This window comes from Pongo pygmaeus, chromosome 15, assembly GCF_028885625.2.
Source record: "Pongo pygmaeus isolate AG05252 chromosome 15, NHGRI_mPonPyg2-v2.0_pri, whole genome shotgun sequence".
NCBI classification, from domain to species: Eukaryota; Metazoa; Chordata; class Mammalia; order Primates; family Hominidae; genus Pongo; species Pongo pygmaeus.
The window spans coordinates 70,578,591-70,593,502 of NC_072388.2; the positions used below are offsets into that span (position 1 = coordinate 70,578,591).

Below are 14,912 nucleotides of genomic sequence, written 5' to 3' on the forward strand. Positions count from 1 at the left end.
CCTCTGCTTTTAAATTTGTAAAGACCTCCCTTTTAAAAGGGGGGACACCGTAAGAAAAGAATTGCCTTTAGTTACCAGGATTTTTTAATAACCTCATTTTGTACTTTGTAATTGATTAACAGAAATTTCCTATAGTACCAACAGATCTGTTTAATGATGCATGATCTTTACATGCAGGAAATTTTCATTTATTTTTCTGGCCTTTTCTCAATTCATGAAGTTTATAGATACTTGTTCCACTTTATTTTTGGATCAAAGACGGAAAACACAGAAGGATTTCAAGAGAAGAAAGATGTTAGCTATTTTCTGGGCATGTGCCCTATAGGACCTTTGGCATTTGAGTGGGACAAAGTGGATCTGCCTTTATTTATATGCATTGTATTACCTGCCTTCACAGCTGAACTACCAGCAGAAAGTAGGCATCATGTACTGCAAAGCTGGACAGAGCACTGAAGAAGAGATGTACAACAATGAGTCAGCTGGCCCAGCCTTTGAAGAATTCCTTCAACTATTGGGAGAGCGAGTTCGGCTCAAAGGATTTGAGAAGTATCGAGCACAGCTTGATACCAAAAGTAAGAAATACTTACACCCTCCTACTAGGCTTATTTTCCTCCTGTTGTACTGTTGTGCATCTGCTAAATTATCCGTAAGACAACATTGCCATTTATTGCAGAAAACTGCTGGTGATGGGGGAGAGAAAGCCAGAGAGGGAGGATGTAGCACCAGAACAGTTGAAGATCATAACCAAAGTAGCTAGAATTAGACTCTAAAAAAAATAGTGTTGTCAGAGGTGTGTGGATGGAATGGGGCAGTGACACAGATCATGCAGAATTGCTCTTGGATAAGCATTGTGTAAATTTCATTACATTTAGCCAAATGTTAGGGTGATTAAAAACTCCAGAAACTTACAACCATCTGAGTGTAAGCCTGGAATTTTTGACTTCCATTAATTCATTTCATAGTCTTCATGTTTATCTATGTAGTCAGCCTTTGTTTTTGTTTTTTTGTATTCTTTTTATATCTAGGGTTTTTGTTTCCATTATTATTATTCACAGTCTACTTAATCTCTGAGAAAATAGGCTTTTTAGCTTTGGTATTAGTTTAGCTCATAAAATGTGTTGATTAAAAGCATGATAACGAAACGATCTGTTTAACTATGGTGCGTGAACCTAAAAGGTTGTCCATGCCCAGTCCCCAAGTTGTCAATAAAATAGTTACCATTCTCAAATGCCTATTTTGGTTAGCTGGGACTAACCAAAGAGTGTGTTGACTTTTGCTATGTGTCTGTGTGAAAGCAGTTTTAAATTTTATCTTTAAATTCATCCATAGACACTTGTGACCTGTTTTTCTTTGAGAGGGTCTTTGGATTAGCACATCTGTATTGCAGTCTATAGTAATCTCTCTGATTTTCTGTACAGGAAATTAAATAAGGAGTTGAGTCATGAAAACAGAAAAGCATTCATAAACTCCACTGCAGGGAAGAATTTCCTGTTGCCATGGTTTTCTGTTGCCAACTTGGAAACGACATGCAAGAGAGACTATTAAAACCCATAAATAGCCTAGCTGCTTAAATATTATTTTAACATTCTATACTCTGCTTGCAACTGCATAAAGATGTTAAATTTCAGTATGCCCTTAAACTCTTTTTATCCAGGTATTTTGATTCACCCTGTACAGTTCATTTATGTTGCCCCCATTTGTTGTGCTGTATAAATTATCACTACCACAAACAGTTATTGAAAGGATCTGGGAAGAGAATGTGTAATAAGCTCAGTGATACTATAAATGAATGGTCAAATTGGGAGTTGATAAGATTGTGTGTTATCTGTGATGAAGGGTGATGTGAGAAATGTATAGCTAGGGTATCGTTAAGCAACATGACATGTAGTAAGGCAGTGGAATACACAAAATAAGCACTTTGTGTACAGTTTGCCCAATTATCCCAACAACTGCAAAGGCTAGAGGGGGATGAGCCTGGATTACCAAACAGTCTCTTAATGTAGTTTTGGAATTATATAATACATTCAACAGGGAAAGATTGTTTTTCACTGAACTACTCTCCTTTAAGTAGTTCAACTTTATGAGGCATGTCTGACCTTTCAGGGCATATTTCCTGAGAAGGATTCAAAGAAAAGTGTCTTTTTCTGTCCTTTTAAAATGTCACATTTCCTAAAATGAATGAAAAGTAGGAAAGTATTGCTACTCTGAAGCCCCAAAGAAGACAGTACGCAAAATCATCTCTTTTACTCCAAGCTTATTAATAGGGGCAAAAACTAGAGTCTATTCACTATGCCATTTAAACCTGCATTAAATAATCACAAACCACCAAAATAGGCAACAGCCAGCCTCTGTACACCTCAGCTGCCTCCTGCTGGACTTGACACTACTAGAGATAAGACTTCGTTCTATGTGCTGTGATGTAATCTCACCATACTTAATCTAACTTTATTTTGTGTCAAGAAACTTTGAATATAATTCTTTTTCTAAAAAAGTGCTTTCAGAACAAATGTTCAAGGATCATTCCCACTGTAGATGTCACTTGAATCTATGGGTTTGTAGTTTTTATCAAATTAAAATACTATTTGCTGTTATTTCTTTATTTTTTCTGTCTTAACCTCCCGTCTCTCTGAGACTCCAATTACATGTATGTTATATCACTCACTGGTGTACCACAGGTTAATGAGGCCCTGGTTTTTTTTTCCCCCCAACCTTTTTTCCTTCTGTGCTTCAGTTTGGATAATTTCTATTAATATATCTTAAAGCTCCTTGTGTTTTTCTTTTCTTCCATGGTGTCTTAATTCATTGTTAATCCTGTCCAATGAAATTTCCATTTAAGATATTGTATTTCAGGGCCAGAAGTTGCATTTGATAATCTTTTTAAATGTCTTCTATTCTTACCTTATTAGGTTCACGCTGTCCTTCAGATCCCTGAACACATTTATAATAGTTGTTTCAAAGTGTTCATCTGCTAATTTCATCATTTCTCTCATTTTCAGTTTCTTTTTTTAATGGAGTTCCTCTGTATATATTTTACTTCCTCACATGTCTGGTTGTTTTTGATAAGATATTGGATATTGTAAATGTTTCATTGTTCAGTGTCTTAATTTTGTTATCTTCTTTAAGTGTTGAGTTTTGTTTTGGCAGGCAGTGAAGTTACAGAACAGCTTGATTTTTATGAGTCTTACTTTTAAGCTTTGTTAAAGCATACCTAGAGTAGCTTTTACTCTGGCTAACTTAGCCCTACTACTAAGGCGTGACTTTTCTTGCACCTTAGTACTTGAATATTCAATGAAGTGTCTACTGTGGCTGTTCAGAACTCTGATGTCTCCCAACCCAGTGTGAACTGTGGAATTGTTTGGCTTATAATTCGTTGGTAGTTGTTCTTTCCCTAATATTTTGTCTTTGCTTGGCTTTTGGAATTTATGCATATGCATATGCAGCTTACTATCCAACTCAAGACTCAGAGGGACCCCTATTCAGATTTCTGAACCTTTCATCTGATATTTCTTTCTCTTTGGTATTCTGCCTAGCAAATATCAGCCACCTCAGACTTCCTGAACTCGAGTCTGTCTTGGCTTCCCCCTTCAGTACCCTGCTCTGTGTCACTGTCCCACAAGTACCTCAAGGTAGAAAGCCCAGGGGTCATAGGGCTCATCTTCTGTATTCTTTTTTCTCAAGGATCACTATCCAAGACTGCCTGTTGTTCAATGTCTGCAAACAGTTGTTTCGGCTATTATATCATTTTTTCTAGTTATTCACAATGGCATGGTGAGTGCTGTATCAAGCACTTCATTATGGCTGGAAGCAGAAGTCCCAGATACTTTTGATATGTATGCCGTCTCGTTTAATTCTGACAAACCTGCTAGATACCAATTATCCCCACTTTACAGAATTGGCTTCTTTAGATTAAGTAACATGCCCATGGTTAGATAGCTAGCAAGCATTAGGAAAGTAGAATAGATTCCAGTAGTGTGGTTAATGAAGTGTTCAGAGAAAGCATAAATGTAGAATGAAGCACAGCAAAGCCCCAAGACCAGCCTTTAGCCTATGTCTTCCTCCCTCTTAAGCCCTTGAGCTAACAGTACGCAAACCAGCTCATGAGATAGCTCTACTTCATGCATTATCATCATATTCATTTCTTAGTATTTTTGTAAAGGAGGACGAGGCTCAGGGAAGTAATGAACTATTGAACCATTTCTTCTTTTTCCCAGTTATCTGTGCAAAGACCATCTCCACATTTCAGAAATAAGGATTTGTAGCAAACAAGCAAGCTATGAATAAATATGTCACAGGCTGGAACAATTCTGCAATGAAGAAATTTTTAGTAGGGGATTTTTCCTTCTTTTTTGTTTTCTTATTTGGATGATATAACCTAGATAATTACCATTCTCTCACACTACAATAAAAACAATAAACTTCCCACCGAGCAGTTTGTTATTTGAAAGCTGGAGACCATCCTCATTTTGAGCTGTGTACGTGGATTATTTGGGGAAATTATTTCCTGACTGAGGCTTGTTTGTCAAGTCAGTACACAGGAGACTTAGAAGCCCTCTGTAAAAGCTTCAAAGCCCTGCCTTCATTAATTTGCAGCAATGTTAGTGACTGTTTGTTTTCTCCTCCGTTTTTCAGCAGTGTTATAAATGCAGTTGAGGTTCAAGATCTTAGAAGAGTTATAAGACTTTTCATAAAGAAAGATTTGGAGGCAGATCATGTGATTGTCAAGGTGACCTATATAATGCTTGAATTTACTTATTAAGTTTTAAAGCTCTGTACAAATATGAAGTAGCATCATTCTTTCATCCTTCTTCTACAAGCACATTGTCCCTTTAGAGTTGCTCAATAGGCTCTTCAACCAGATAAAAAAGCATTTTTTTTTTCATTTTCCTGATAGTCATTCTCTTAAAACTTTCATAGTTTCAGGGTTTCATGGTCACTAAAAATATTATAATAAGAGCATTGGATGCTTTATTCCTTAGTAATATAGTAAGCAGTCTTCTTTTAAAAAGTACAGATTCAGGAGGACATGTCCGGGTTTGTTACAGGGGTATATTGCATAATGCTGGGGTTTGGGCTTCTAGTGAATCTATTACCCAAATAGTGAGCATAGTACCCAGTAGGTGGAGATTTTGAGGTGGAGTAGGGTTTTCCAACCCTTCCTCTCAACCTTCCTCCCCACTTTTGGACTCCCCAGTGTCTGTTGTTTTCATATTTATGTTCATATGTACCCATTGTTTAGCTCCTGCTTGTAAGTGAAAACATGCAGTATTTGATTTTCTGTTTTTGCGTTAATTCACTTAGGATAATAATGGCCTCCAGCTGCATCTGTGTTGTTGCCAGGGAGATGATGATGTTCTTTTTTACGGCTGCATACCATTCCATGATGTATATGTACCATGTTTCCTTTATCCAGTCTACCATTGATAGACATTTAGGTTGATTCCATGCCTTTGCTATTGTGAACAGTGCTGCAGTAAACAAATTAGTGCAGGCACCATTTGATAAAATTATTTCTTTTCCTTTGAGTAGATACCCAGTAGGGAGACTGCTGGGTCGAATGGTATACCGTTCTATTGTTAGTTCTTTGAGAACTCTCCATACTGTTTTCCATAGTGGCTGTATTAATTTACATTCCCGTGAACAGTGTATGTATATATTCTTTTCTCAAAATCCTTGCCAACATCTGTTATTTTTTGACTTTTGAATGATAGCCATTCTGTCTGATATCAGATGGTATCTCATTGTGGTTTTAATGTACATCTCTCCAGTGATTAGTGATGTTGAGCATTTTTTCATGTTTGTTGGCTGCGTGTATGTCTTCTTTTGAGAAGTGTCTGTTTGTGTTCTTTACCCACTTTTTAATGGGGCTGTTTGTTTTTTTCTTTGTTGATTTGCTTAAGTTTCTTAGAGATTCTGGATATTAGTCTTTTGTTGGGTGTATGGTTTGCAAATATTTTCTCCAATTCTGTAGGTTGTCTGTTTACTCTGTTAATTATTTCTTTACAGCAAACATTCTTTTTGCATTCTTTCTGGTAAAGTTTAGTACCTCTATGATGTGCATAGTAATTTCAGGATTTTGGAATTCTTTTCTTCTTGGAAAGAAAAGTTTCATTATTTTAGCCCTAGTTTCATCTCTGAAACTTCTGAAACTATTCCCAAACTGTTGAAAATTACCAGCAAAACTCTATGAATCTAAAAGACCTCAGAAAAAGGCTGGTCAGATAGCATACATTGTGTGAAATGAGACATGCGGAGGACAGAGAGAAGGGGCTAAAAGTAGAAAAACAAATGATCTTCAGTGTTTTCTTCCCCAGCAGTTTTTCTCTCTGGCAGTAATCCTTTTAGAACTAGACAGGCATATAAAGCACAATGTAATAAATTAATACCAATAACAGTCTTTTTTTTTCTGGTTCATTAATTTTGCTTAAAATTGACTTGAAATGCATGTATAAGTACACGTCAGTGGTGACACATTCACTTTAAAGTTTTAAAATGTACTAATCCGTTCTATACATATTTATAGAAAGGGTTCTTGACAGTAGGTAAGTTCTTCACATTCAAGACCTGTCTTAAATAGTTCAGTTGAATCCTTTGTTGTAGTAATACACAGTTTTTTTTGTTGTGATGGTCATTAATACTTAGAAGATATTTTTCTTGGATATTTATATGTTGTTACATAGTTTTCCAATTTTTGAAAAGTAGTCTTTGCTTTGTTCTATTTTTGACTATTTTTAAGCCTTCGCATTTTATGTCAGCTTCAAAATTAAGATTCTCCAACAAGCTCAAGCTTGAAACTCAGAGCTCTAGAATATCTTTAGAAAGCTGTCTGCAAGCCACAGTTGTAGTCTATTCTTAGAGCAGTACCTAACGGCAGTGGAGTTACTGCATTAGAGCTACCTGGGAGTGTCTGTGAAGAATAGATTCCCCTGTGAGGCCCTATACCCACTGAGGAGTATTTTAGGGGGTGGGCCCTGGGAATCTGCCTCTTAATTTAGCTCCGCAGCTGATGCTGTGCATACTAAGTTTTGAGAACTACTGTTGCCTTTTGGTATATGTCAGAGACTTTGTCTGAGAGCATCGTTCTCTAAAATGCCATCAAGTGTTTTGGTCCTCAAAAAATAGGGTCAAGGCCAGGCATGTTGGCTCACGCCTGTAATCCCAGCACTTTGGGAGGCCAAGGTGGGTAGATCACAAGGTCAGGAGATTGAGACCATCCTGGCCAACATGGTGAAACCCTGTCTCTACTAAAAATACAAAAATTAGCCAGGCATGGTGGCATGCACCTATAGTCCCAGCTACTCAGGAGGCTGAGGCAGGAGAATCGCTTGAACCCAGGAGGTGGAGGTTGCAGTGAGCCGAGATTGCACCATTGCACTCCAGCCTGGGCGACAGAGTGAGACTGTCTCAAAAAAAGAAAAAAAAAAAAAAAAAAAAAATTGGGTTGATAGAGGGTTGAGTTTGCCTACAGTGAATGTACTTCTTTTCCTTTTGCAACCCCTAAGTACAGATCCTTTGAGTCTAAACAGGTATTCCCTTTCAGTTGGGAAGTTAATAACTTTTTTCGGCAGCCTCCAGGTATTTGAGGGAACACTGATTCTGAAACTTTGTTAAGATAAAGGCATAGAGGTTTTTTTTTTCTTAAGGAAAGTGAGAACACAACATGCTTAAGTCTTAAAAAAATTGTTAGACATTGCTGTGTGACCTTTGTTCTTCAGTGTTAATGGTCTTCTTAAATTATTGTCTTTTTTTTTTAAGAACAAAACAAGTCTCTTGCTTGAATTAGAAGTATTAGAAAAATGTTTCTTAACTTGATGTGTGGACAGAATTCAGGGGTCTGTGAACTTGGATGGGAAATAATTTTTTCTTTATTTTCACTGACCCCAAGTTGAAATTTAGCATTTCTCTTAATTATGGCCATAGGCAGTAAACCACAGTAATTCATTTACCTGTGATTTCACTGCCAATAGAAAGCACAGATATTTTCATATTATATTATTTGTTGTTGCAGACATCTCAAGAGTATTTGTGCTCATCATGTCTTCAGCATTATAGTAGATATTAGACCAACTGCTAAATCTTGTTATATAAATCTTGTGCATTCATATTTAAAATTACTTGATACTGTGCGCTTCGATATAATTTCTTTCGAAATCTTATGTTTTTTATTGTATACTTTTACAAATATTATTCTGAGAAGGGATCTGATCCATAGGCTTCACTAGACTGCAAAAGAGGATCAAATACAAAAAAAATTGGAAGAACACCTGTCTTGTCTAGAATCTTTTAATCCTAAATCATTTTCTTTTCTCTTCTTTTTTGAGATATTTCTCTTAAATAAATTATTTTTCCTGTTATAGTCATCTCATCATTATATTTTTTTAACTGTAGCTGACTCCACTGGAACCCATTCTCTGTACACAACATACAAAGATTATGAAATTATGTTCCATGTTTCTACCATGCTGCCATACACACCCAACAACAAGCAACAGGTAAGAGATCCTCCTGTTATCTGTGTTTTCACCCTTGTTTCATTTCCTCTAGAAGCCTAAATGGCAAGTTTGTAAAATCTTAAACCAGAATTTAGTGCTGCACCTGTCACAGCAGCGGGAAGCTTTGTGCTTTGTGGAAGTAAGGAATAGCAAATGAGCTGAAAACAAGTGATGAGACACAAATTTTAGGTTAACAGCCAGCTGGATGCCTTTGTGAATTAATCATTTGCTTTTCACCCACGGGGATTGAGGTTTTCATGAAATCTGAGGAACAAGTTGAAATCATTGGTGATTACATGACTCTGCAGGGTTGCAAAGAACATCCATGAGTGGGTGAAGTTTCATCTCAAGAGGTCAGTGCACAGAGTAGGAAAGTTCTGAGGTTTCATTATAGATTTCAAAGGAGATATAAAATACTAACTTGGAAAAAAGTCAGATGTCAACAGAATGATATTCTTCCTTACCATGTTCATTGGGAGATAGCAAAGAACATAAATAACAATTGCGTATGGGCACATCATACACAGAGCTTCTCTTAAAATGATCTAAAAGCTCAATGCCCAATTACTAAAGTGTAAGTGAGGTGGTAAAATGTGGAAACTAAGCGGTGACAGATTGTTACAGAGCAAACTGGAAACTGGCACTATTGTTTTAGGGAATATGTGGTAGTTGATTTTTAAAAATATTTTAAATAATAGCAAATTGAAATTTAAAAGAACGAGAGAGCTAACACACTCTTCTTCTAAAAGTTATTACAAACTTGAGCAGTCCAGTTTTACTTCTGACCTTCAAATGGATATGGATTTTTGTTTTTGTCAATTGTTGTGCTAACAGAGCACAGGCCAGCTGCAAAATGAATCACATCCTCTTTCACAGAAGTTAACCAAACACTGATCTAATCTAACACTTTATCACTTTAGGTTTGATTAAATCACAAATCTAGGTAACAAAGTTTTGCCTTTCATGATTGCTAGTGTAATAAAAAATAGGGAGCAAAGCAATGAATCAGCTATAAATCTGAAGTAAACCTGTTTTAAGATAAACTCCCTGATCTGTACTCTGTTGATAATTTGTTTTATGCAAATTCCAGATTTTAGCTCTCTTTGAAAGAAAAACACCATGCTAAGAAAGGCATAATAAACTTATTCTGACCAGTCAGTAGATAAAAAATTTAAGAACATTAACAAAATGATCCTTAAAGAGAGCATAAAGGCTTATTCTGCCTGATCACTTCGAAGAGAAAGATGAGATTTGCAAGGGTAAAAAATTTAGTAACAAGATTGGATTGATTATTTGTAACTAAATGAGTTGAAGTGGTAGGCAGAGAAAGCGGGCATTTAAATGGCAGCTCTCTAAATTATTTAATTTTGGAGTCCAATCAAGGCAAAAACGTTACGGTCCTAAATCAGAATGAGAAAGAAATTGGTACTGCAACATATCAAGAAATTTTCACTCTCTAGCCAAAAATATTTATTTTCCTCTATGTAGATTACTTTATGCTTGGAAAAAAAAAAAACAGGAAAAATGTATCTTTAAAAATTCTTTTGCAAGTATTTTTAATAAAATGTTATTTTTCATTATATGTAGTATAAGATGGAAAAATGGATTTGTTTCTATTTGGGTCCTTTATTAAGACATTTATTTTTATATGTCAAGCCATATTTTGAAGAAAGAATAATATTACAGAAAATGACATCATTTATGCAGGAATGGCATAACATGTAGATAAACAGTATTTGTTTTTGGTATGTCCAAGATCTTGAGTAGATTAATAATCTTTAATTATTGGTATGTTCTGTAGAGCAATCAATACACACCAGCCTTTATTTTCATAACGTCTGTTTGTGTATCATATTTAGAAATGAACTCAGAAATAAACTGCTTCATTAGAAGACAATTTGGGATGCTTTCAAATTCCTAAGGTTAAAAGTACATTTCCTGAACATTCTAACTCCCAATTCACAACCCTAATCTAAAAGGCTATTATTTCTCCCAGCTGGCAGCCAATACTAGATCACTGATTTTACTGGTATGCAATTTGTATGCCTTAATGTCACTAGAGAATATTTTTTTAAATACAAGTTTTATAAGTACAAGCTTATGTCTAATGGATAGTTTATGTAAATGTCACACTTAGTTGTTTTTCTTTTTTAAGAGCCTCCGTACAGTAAGTTTGAGAAACACAAATTTTGTTCTATTTTTCTTTACACTATTGAATTAACTGCTGAAAGACATTGACCTAGGATGATTGGGGTGCCTGAGTTTGAAAGCCACCCATCCAAAACCCACTGAATGTGAAACAGAGGGTGTCCCTAAGCAGCTTTCATTGCAATTAAAGAAGCTGTTTAAACCTGAAATTTACCTGCTTTTAATTGTTGCAACATTCTGGAATATTATTCTTTTCTATATGCCCAGCTTGTGACACAAAACATATATCAGAGAACACCTTAGTCACATTTTCTTTCAATGAAGCCAATTAAACCAGAACATAAATTACATTGTAATTATTTCAGCCATTCTCATCTCTAAAAATCTTCCCTATGGCATGTGTTTTTCTTATGTGAAAATGGAACAAAACTGTTGTTATAGAAACTGAGGGTTTGTAGATGTTGGGACCTGGCATAATATGCCAGATATTGGGTAGATCTATTTGAATGGCTGTATTTTTTATGCAAATTTCAGAATATTTGTTTCTGTGTTCTTCCTTAGAGGCAATAAGGCAGGTGAAAACATTGACAGTACCTGTGTAGGTTACCTACCTTAATGTGTACTGATTAGGAATGAATGTTTTAAATACAGCTATATAAGGGAATTGGGGCGGCGGGGGAAGCAAATTACTGTTATTTATGTTGGTTGCTTATTTTTTCTTGTAGCTCCTGAGGAAGCGGCACATTGGAAATGATATTGTAACAATTGTTTTCCAAGAGCCTGGAGCGCAGCCGTTCAGCCCAAAAAACATCCGATCCCACTTTCAGCACGTTTTCGTCATCGTCAGGGTGCACAATCCATGCTCTGACAGTGTCTGTTATAGGTACGTATGGGTGTCACAGCAGGGGCTCTGTGGATGTTGGCTGGTTATCACACAGAGGCCCCATTCAGCTCTGCATTCTAAAGTGGCGATGGGAAGTCTATTACTATTTCTTTTTGTCTTTAAACTACGCATGCGGATGGCTGAATTCACATGATGATGTAATCTGGTGGCATTGACATTACCCAAGCATGTTGGTTAGACACCTGCCGTTTCCATTTGCACCTCCTCCTTAGGTGATGTCCTTCATCCATACCATCTGGTCACCAACCAACTAATTACTCATATTGCTAATTATATTTTTCTTTTGGCATGGCAAGAGCAGAGAACGATTATAATAAATAGGGAAGAGAAGTTAATTTTTTGAAAAGCATTGTTATTAAAGAAGCCTAAATCCTTGCCTCTGACTTACTTGATTCACGTTAGCACTCTGACTACAAGCTTAGAAGCGCTTCTGTACTTTATTTAGCATTATTGAAATTGTTTCAGTGTCACTTGTTGACGTAGTCACATGAGTATCAGAATTCAGACCTCTATCTGCAGAGACCTTTCTTTGTAAGAATACTAGAGAGTTGGGAGTTGAAGGGGATAGGGACCTGTGATGCTAGCTTGATATGGGTGTAGTGCCAGAATGTGTAAGGGTAATGTTCTTGCATTTGTAAGATGTTTTTAATGTGCATCAGTTCCTTTCAAAATATGGACATTAGGCATATCTTTCCATCCCTAAAAAATGTTACCTGCACAGAAAGTGACCTGTGCAGATTGACAGTTTGTGAGATCCACAGTTGTATATTTCTAGGGGTAAGGCAGATTAATTCTAGGAGTAGAGTAAGCGTAGCTTAGGGAAAAAAAACAAGTAGAGGTTGTGTTGGTCTCCTGCTGGCTGTCACCATCCTTGCACATATCCTAATAACTGCATTGGTTGAGCTCTTGTTATAAGCCCCAAACTATTCTAGACATCTTACATGTATATCCCATTTAATCTTTAAAACCTATGAGGTAGGTACTGCTTTTATCTCCATTTTCAGATGATGAAATTTAAGCCAGGTCACTTGCCTCGGGTTAGCTGGCTGGTGTTGAGCAGAATTAGACAGGAATGCAATCAGTGTGATTCTAGAGCCCAGTCTCTTAACCATGCTGCTATGCCACCTCTCTCACATGCTGGGAAAGCTGGGTTTTTCACTCTGAGCTCCCAACACAGAGGCTGTTCCAGAACTTCTCAGGTGCTGAGCCTAGGTGAACACCCAAGACCAGGGAGGTCTGTAGTTTCCTAGGGTTGGGGCAGAACCCCCACCAATGAAGACCTAGATCTGAAACCTCTTATCAAGGAAGTAGTGTCTGAGAGCTGCTCTGGTTAGCTGTAGAATGAAAGCACAGAACAATTGACTATAATTGGGATGGATAACTATTTGCATTTAGAAAATGAGCAGTTAAAACATGCTATGTACTAGATTCATGCAAAGGATTTCATACCACTGGACAGGTAGAAAGTTAAGCCCATTTTGAATGGGCACTCCAAAGTTTGGGGAGTGGAAAGCTATGCAGTTTCTTTTAAAGAGAGTTTCTTCTTTTCAAGCCTTTGTCTAAATCAGTACCATCCAATGGGACTATAATGCAAGCTACATATTAATTTTACATTTTCTAATAGCCAGATTTTTTTTAAAAGTGCCAAGATATAGATGAAATTAATGTTGACACTGTTTTTGACCCATTTATACATTTTATTTACTCAGTATATCTAAATATTATTTCAACATGAATTAACATGTGATTTCGGCATTTAACAATTATTGTGACATCTTACATGGTTTTTTGAACTAAGTCTTTGTAACCTGAAGTACATTTTAGACTTACTGCATATCTCAGTTAGGATGCTAAATTCTCTTTGGTGATACTTGATGTATATTTAGATTTCATAAAATTTACAATGAAAAGGTAGATTTAATATACCCAGATTCTTCCAAATGGACTTTTAAAAATCTTTAAAATAACAGAATTAAGTATCCGTTTTTAAATCATATATTAATTAAAATTTAATATAATTTGATATTCCTCGGTCACACTAGACGCATTTCAAGTGCTCAGTAGCCACAGCTGGCCGTGGCCACTGTAATGAACCGCACAAGTCTTAAACAGACTGCTAAGGGAGGTGTGTTCGCCTTCTTCAGTGCTTTGTTTTTTTATTTTTATCATCCCTCCCCTGAAAATTAGGATTTTTGCTTTCTCTCTCTTATATTTAATCTGTTGCCTGGAAGGCCCACCGTTTGAACCCCATCATTTAACGCTAGGAGTCTTTGCAGGGAGTGGGATACTGAACACCCCTGCTCAAGACATGTGGGCAGGTCTGGAATTTCCTAGTTACCAGGCTTGTTTGAAGGCCCAACACACAGCTTTTAAGCTGTGAATTTTGGCCTGTTTATAAATCCAAGAAAACTTATCAGTTTGTAACATCACTGAAAGAAATCACAAGAGATTATAGAGTAGTAACCTTTGCCTATTGTAAACTTTAAAGATCAATAAGTTTTTGCCATCCTTCTCAAAAGAGGCAGGCACACCTCCTCAGGTATGTGGTGATGTCAGGAAGTGTTTGAAGACACAGAATAAACAGGACACCTTTCTTCAAGCCTTTAATGTTGGGGGGAGGCAGGGTAAGGACGAGCTTATTTTCTCATGAAAATAAATGTATTATGAGGTAGAATAGAAAATATCAATTTTCAGATAAAACATGGGTCTTCAAAGAATTTTTACACCTGTGAGTTTTTCTCAAACCCCAGCCACTCCCCGAACTGCTAGGGATATGAATTTATAGGCCTGTTTTATTAGGGGTCGTTTGGTGGAAAAACTTAGACATGGGTTAATTTATACTCATTTTATTTAAATCTAATTTAATTTTATCCCCAAGTGATATAGCTAGAGTAACTCAAATGCTTTTTTAAATTTATTTTTTATTTTTTTATTTTTGTGGGCACATAGTAGGTGTATATATTTTTGGATTACATGAGATATTTTTATATAGGCATGCAATGCATAATAATCACACCAGGGTAAATGGGGTATCCATCACCCCAAGCATTTATCCTTTATGTTACAAACAATCCAGTTATACTCTTTTAGTTATTTTTAAACGTGCAATTAAATTATTTTTAGCTATAGTCATCCTGTTGTGCTAGCAAATAACTAGGACATATTCATTCTTTCTAACTATTTTTTGTACCCGAAGTGCTTTTTAGCATTTAAAACCTCTTGGTCCCAACTTTCTCCACCATGAACACACATATTTATTTACTTACACCTACCTGGTGTCTGAACTGTGGAAAGGGGAAAAGTTTCCTTGAAAGAGTGTCCTACAATAATAGTGCAGGGAGGTGTGGGGTCATTACAGGCTGAAGTTATAT

The 14,912-nt window shown here is 36.3% G+C and overlaps 1 protein-coding gene across 31 annotated transcripts in view; it reads left to right on the plus strand.

Annotated features, from left to right (window-relative positions):
- SIPA1L1 (signal induced proliferation associated 1 like 1) overlaps window positions 1-14,912 on the plus strand; it is a 412,571-nt gene that overhangs the window by 321,833 nt on the left and 75,826 nt on the right. For all 31 annotated transcript variants that reach the window (XM_063651761.1, XM_063651777.1, XM_054448754.2 and 28 more), the window contains 3 exons: window positions 398-572; window positions 8,386-8,489; window positions 11,363-11,520. In XM_063651761.1, coding sequence (XP_063507831.1) covers window positions 398-572; window positions 8,386-8,489; window positions 11,363-11,520 — 437 coding nt within the window. The remainder of the gene's footprint in view (window positions 1-397; window positions 573-8,385; window positions 8,490-11,362; window positions 11,521-14,912) is intronic.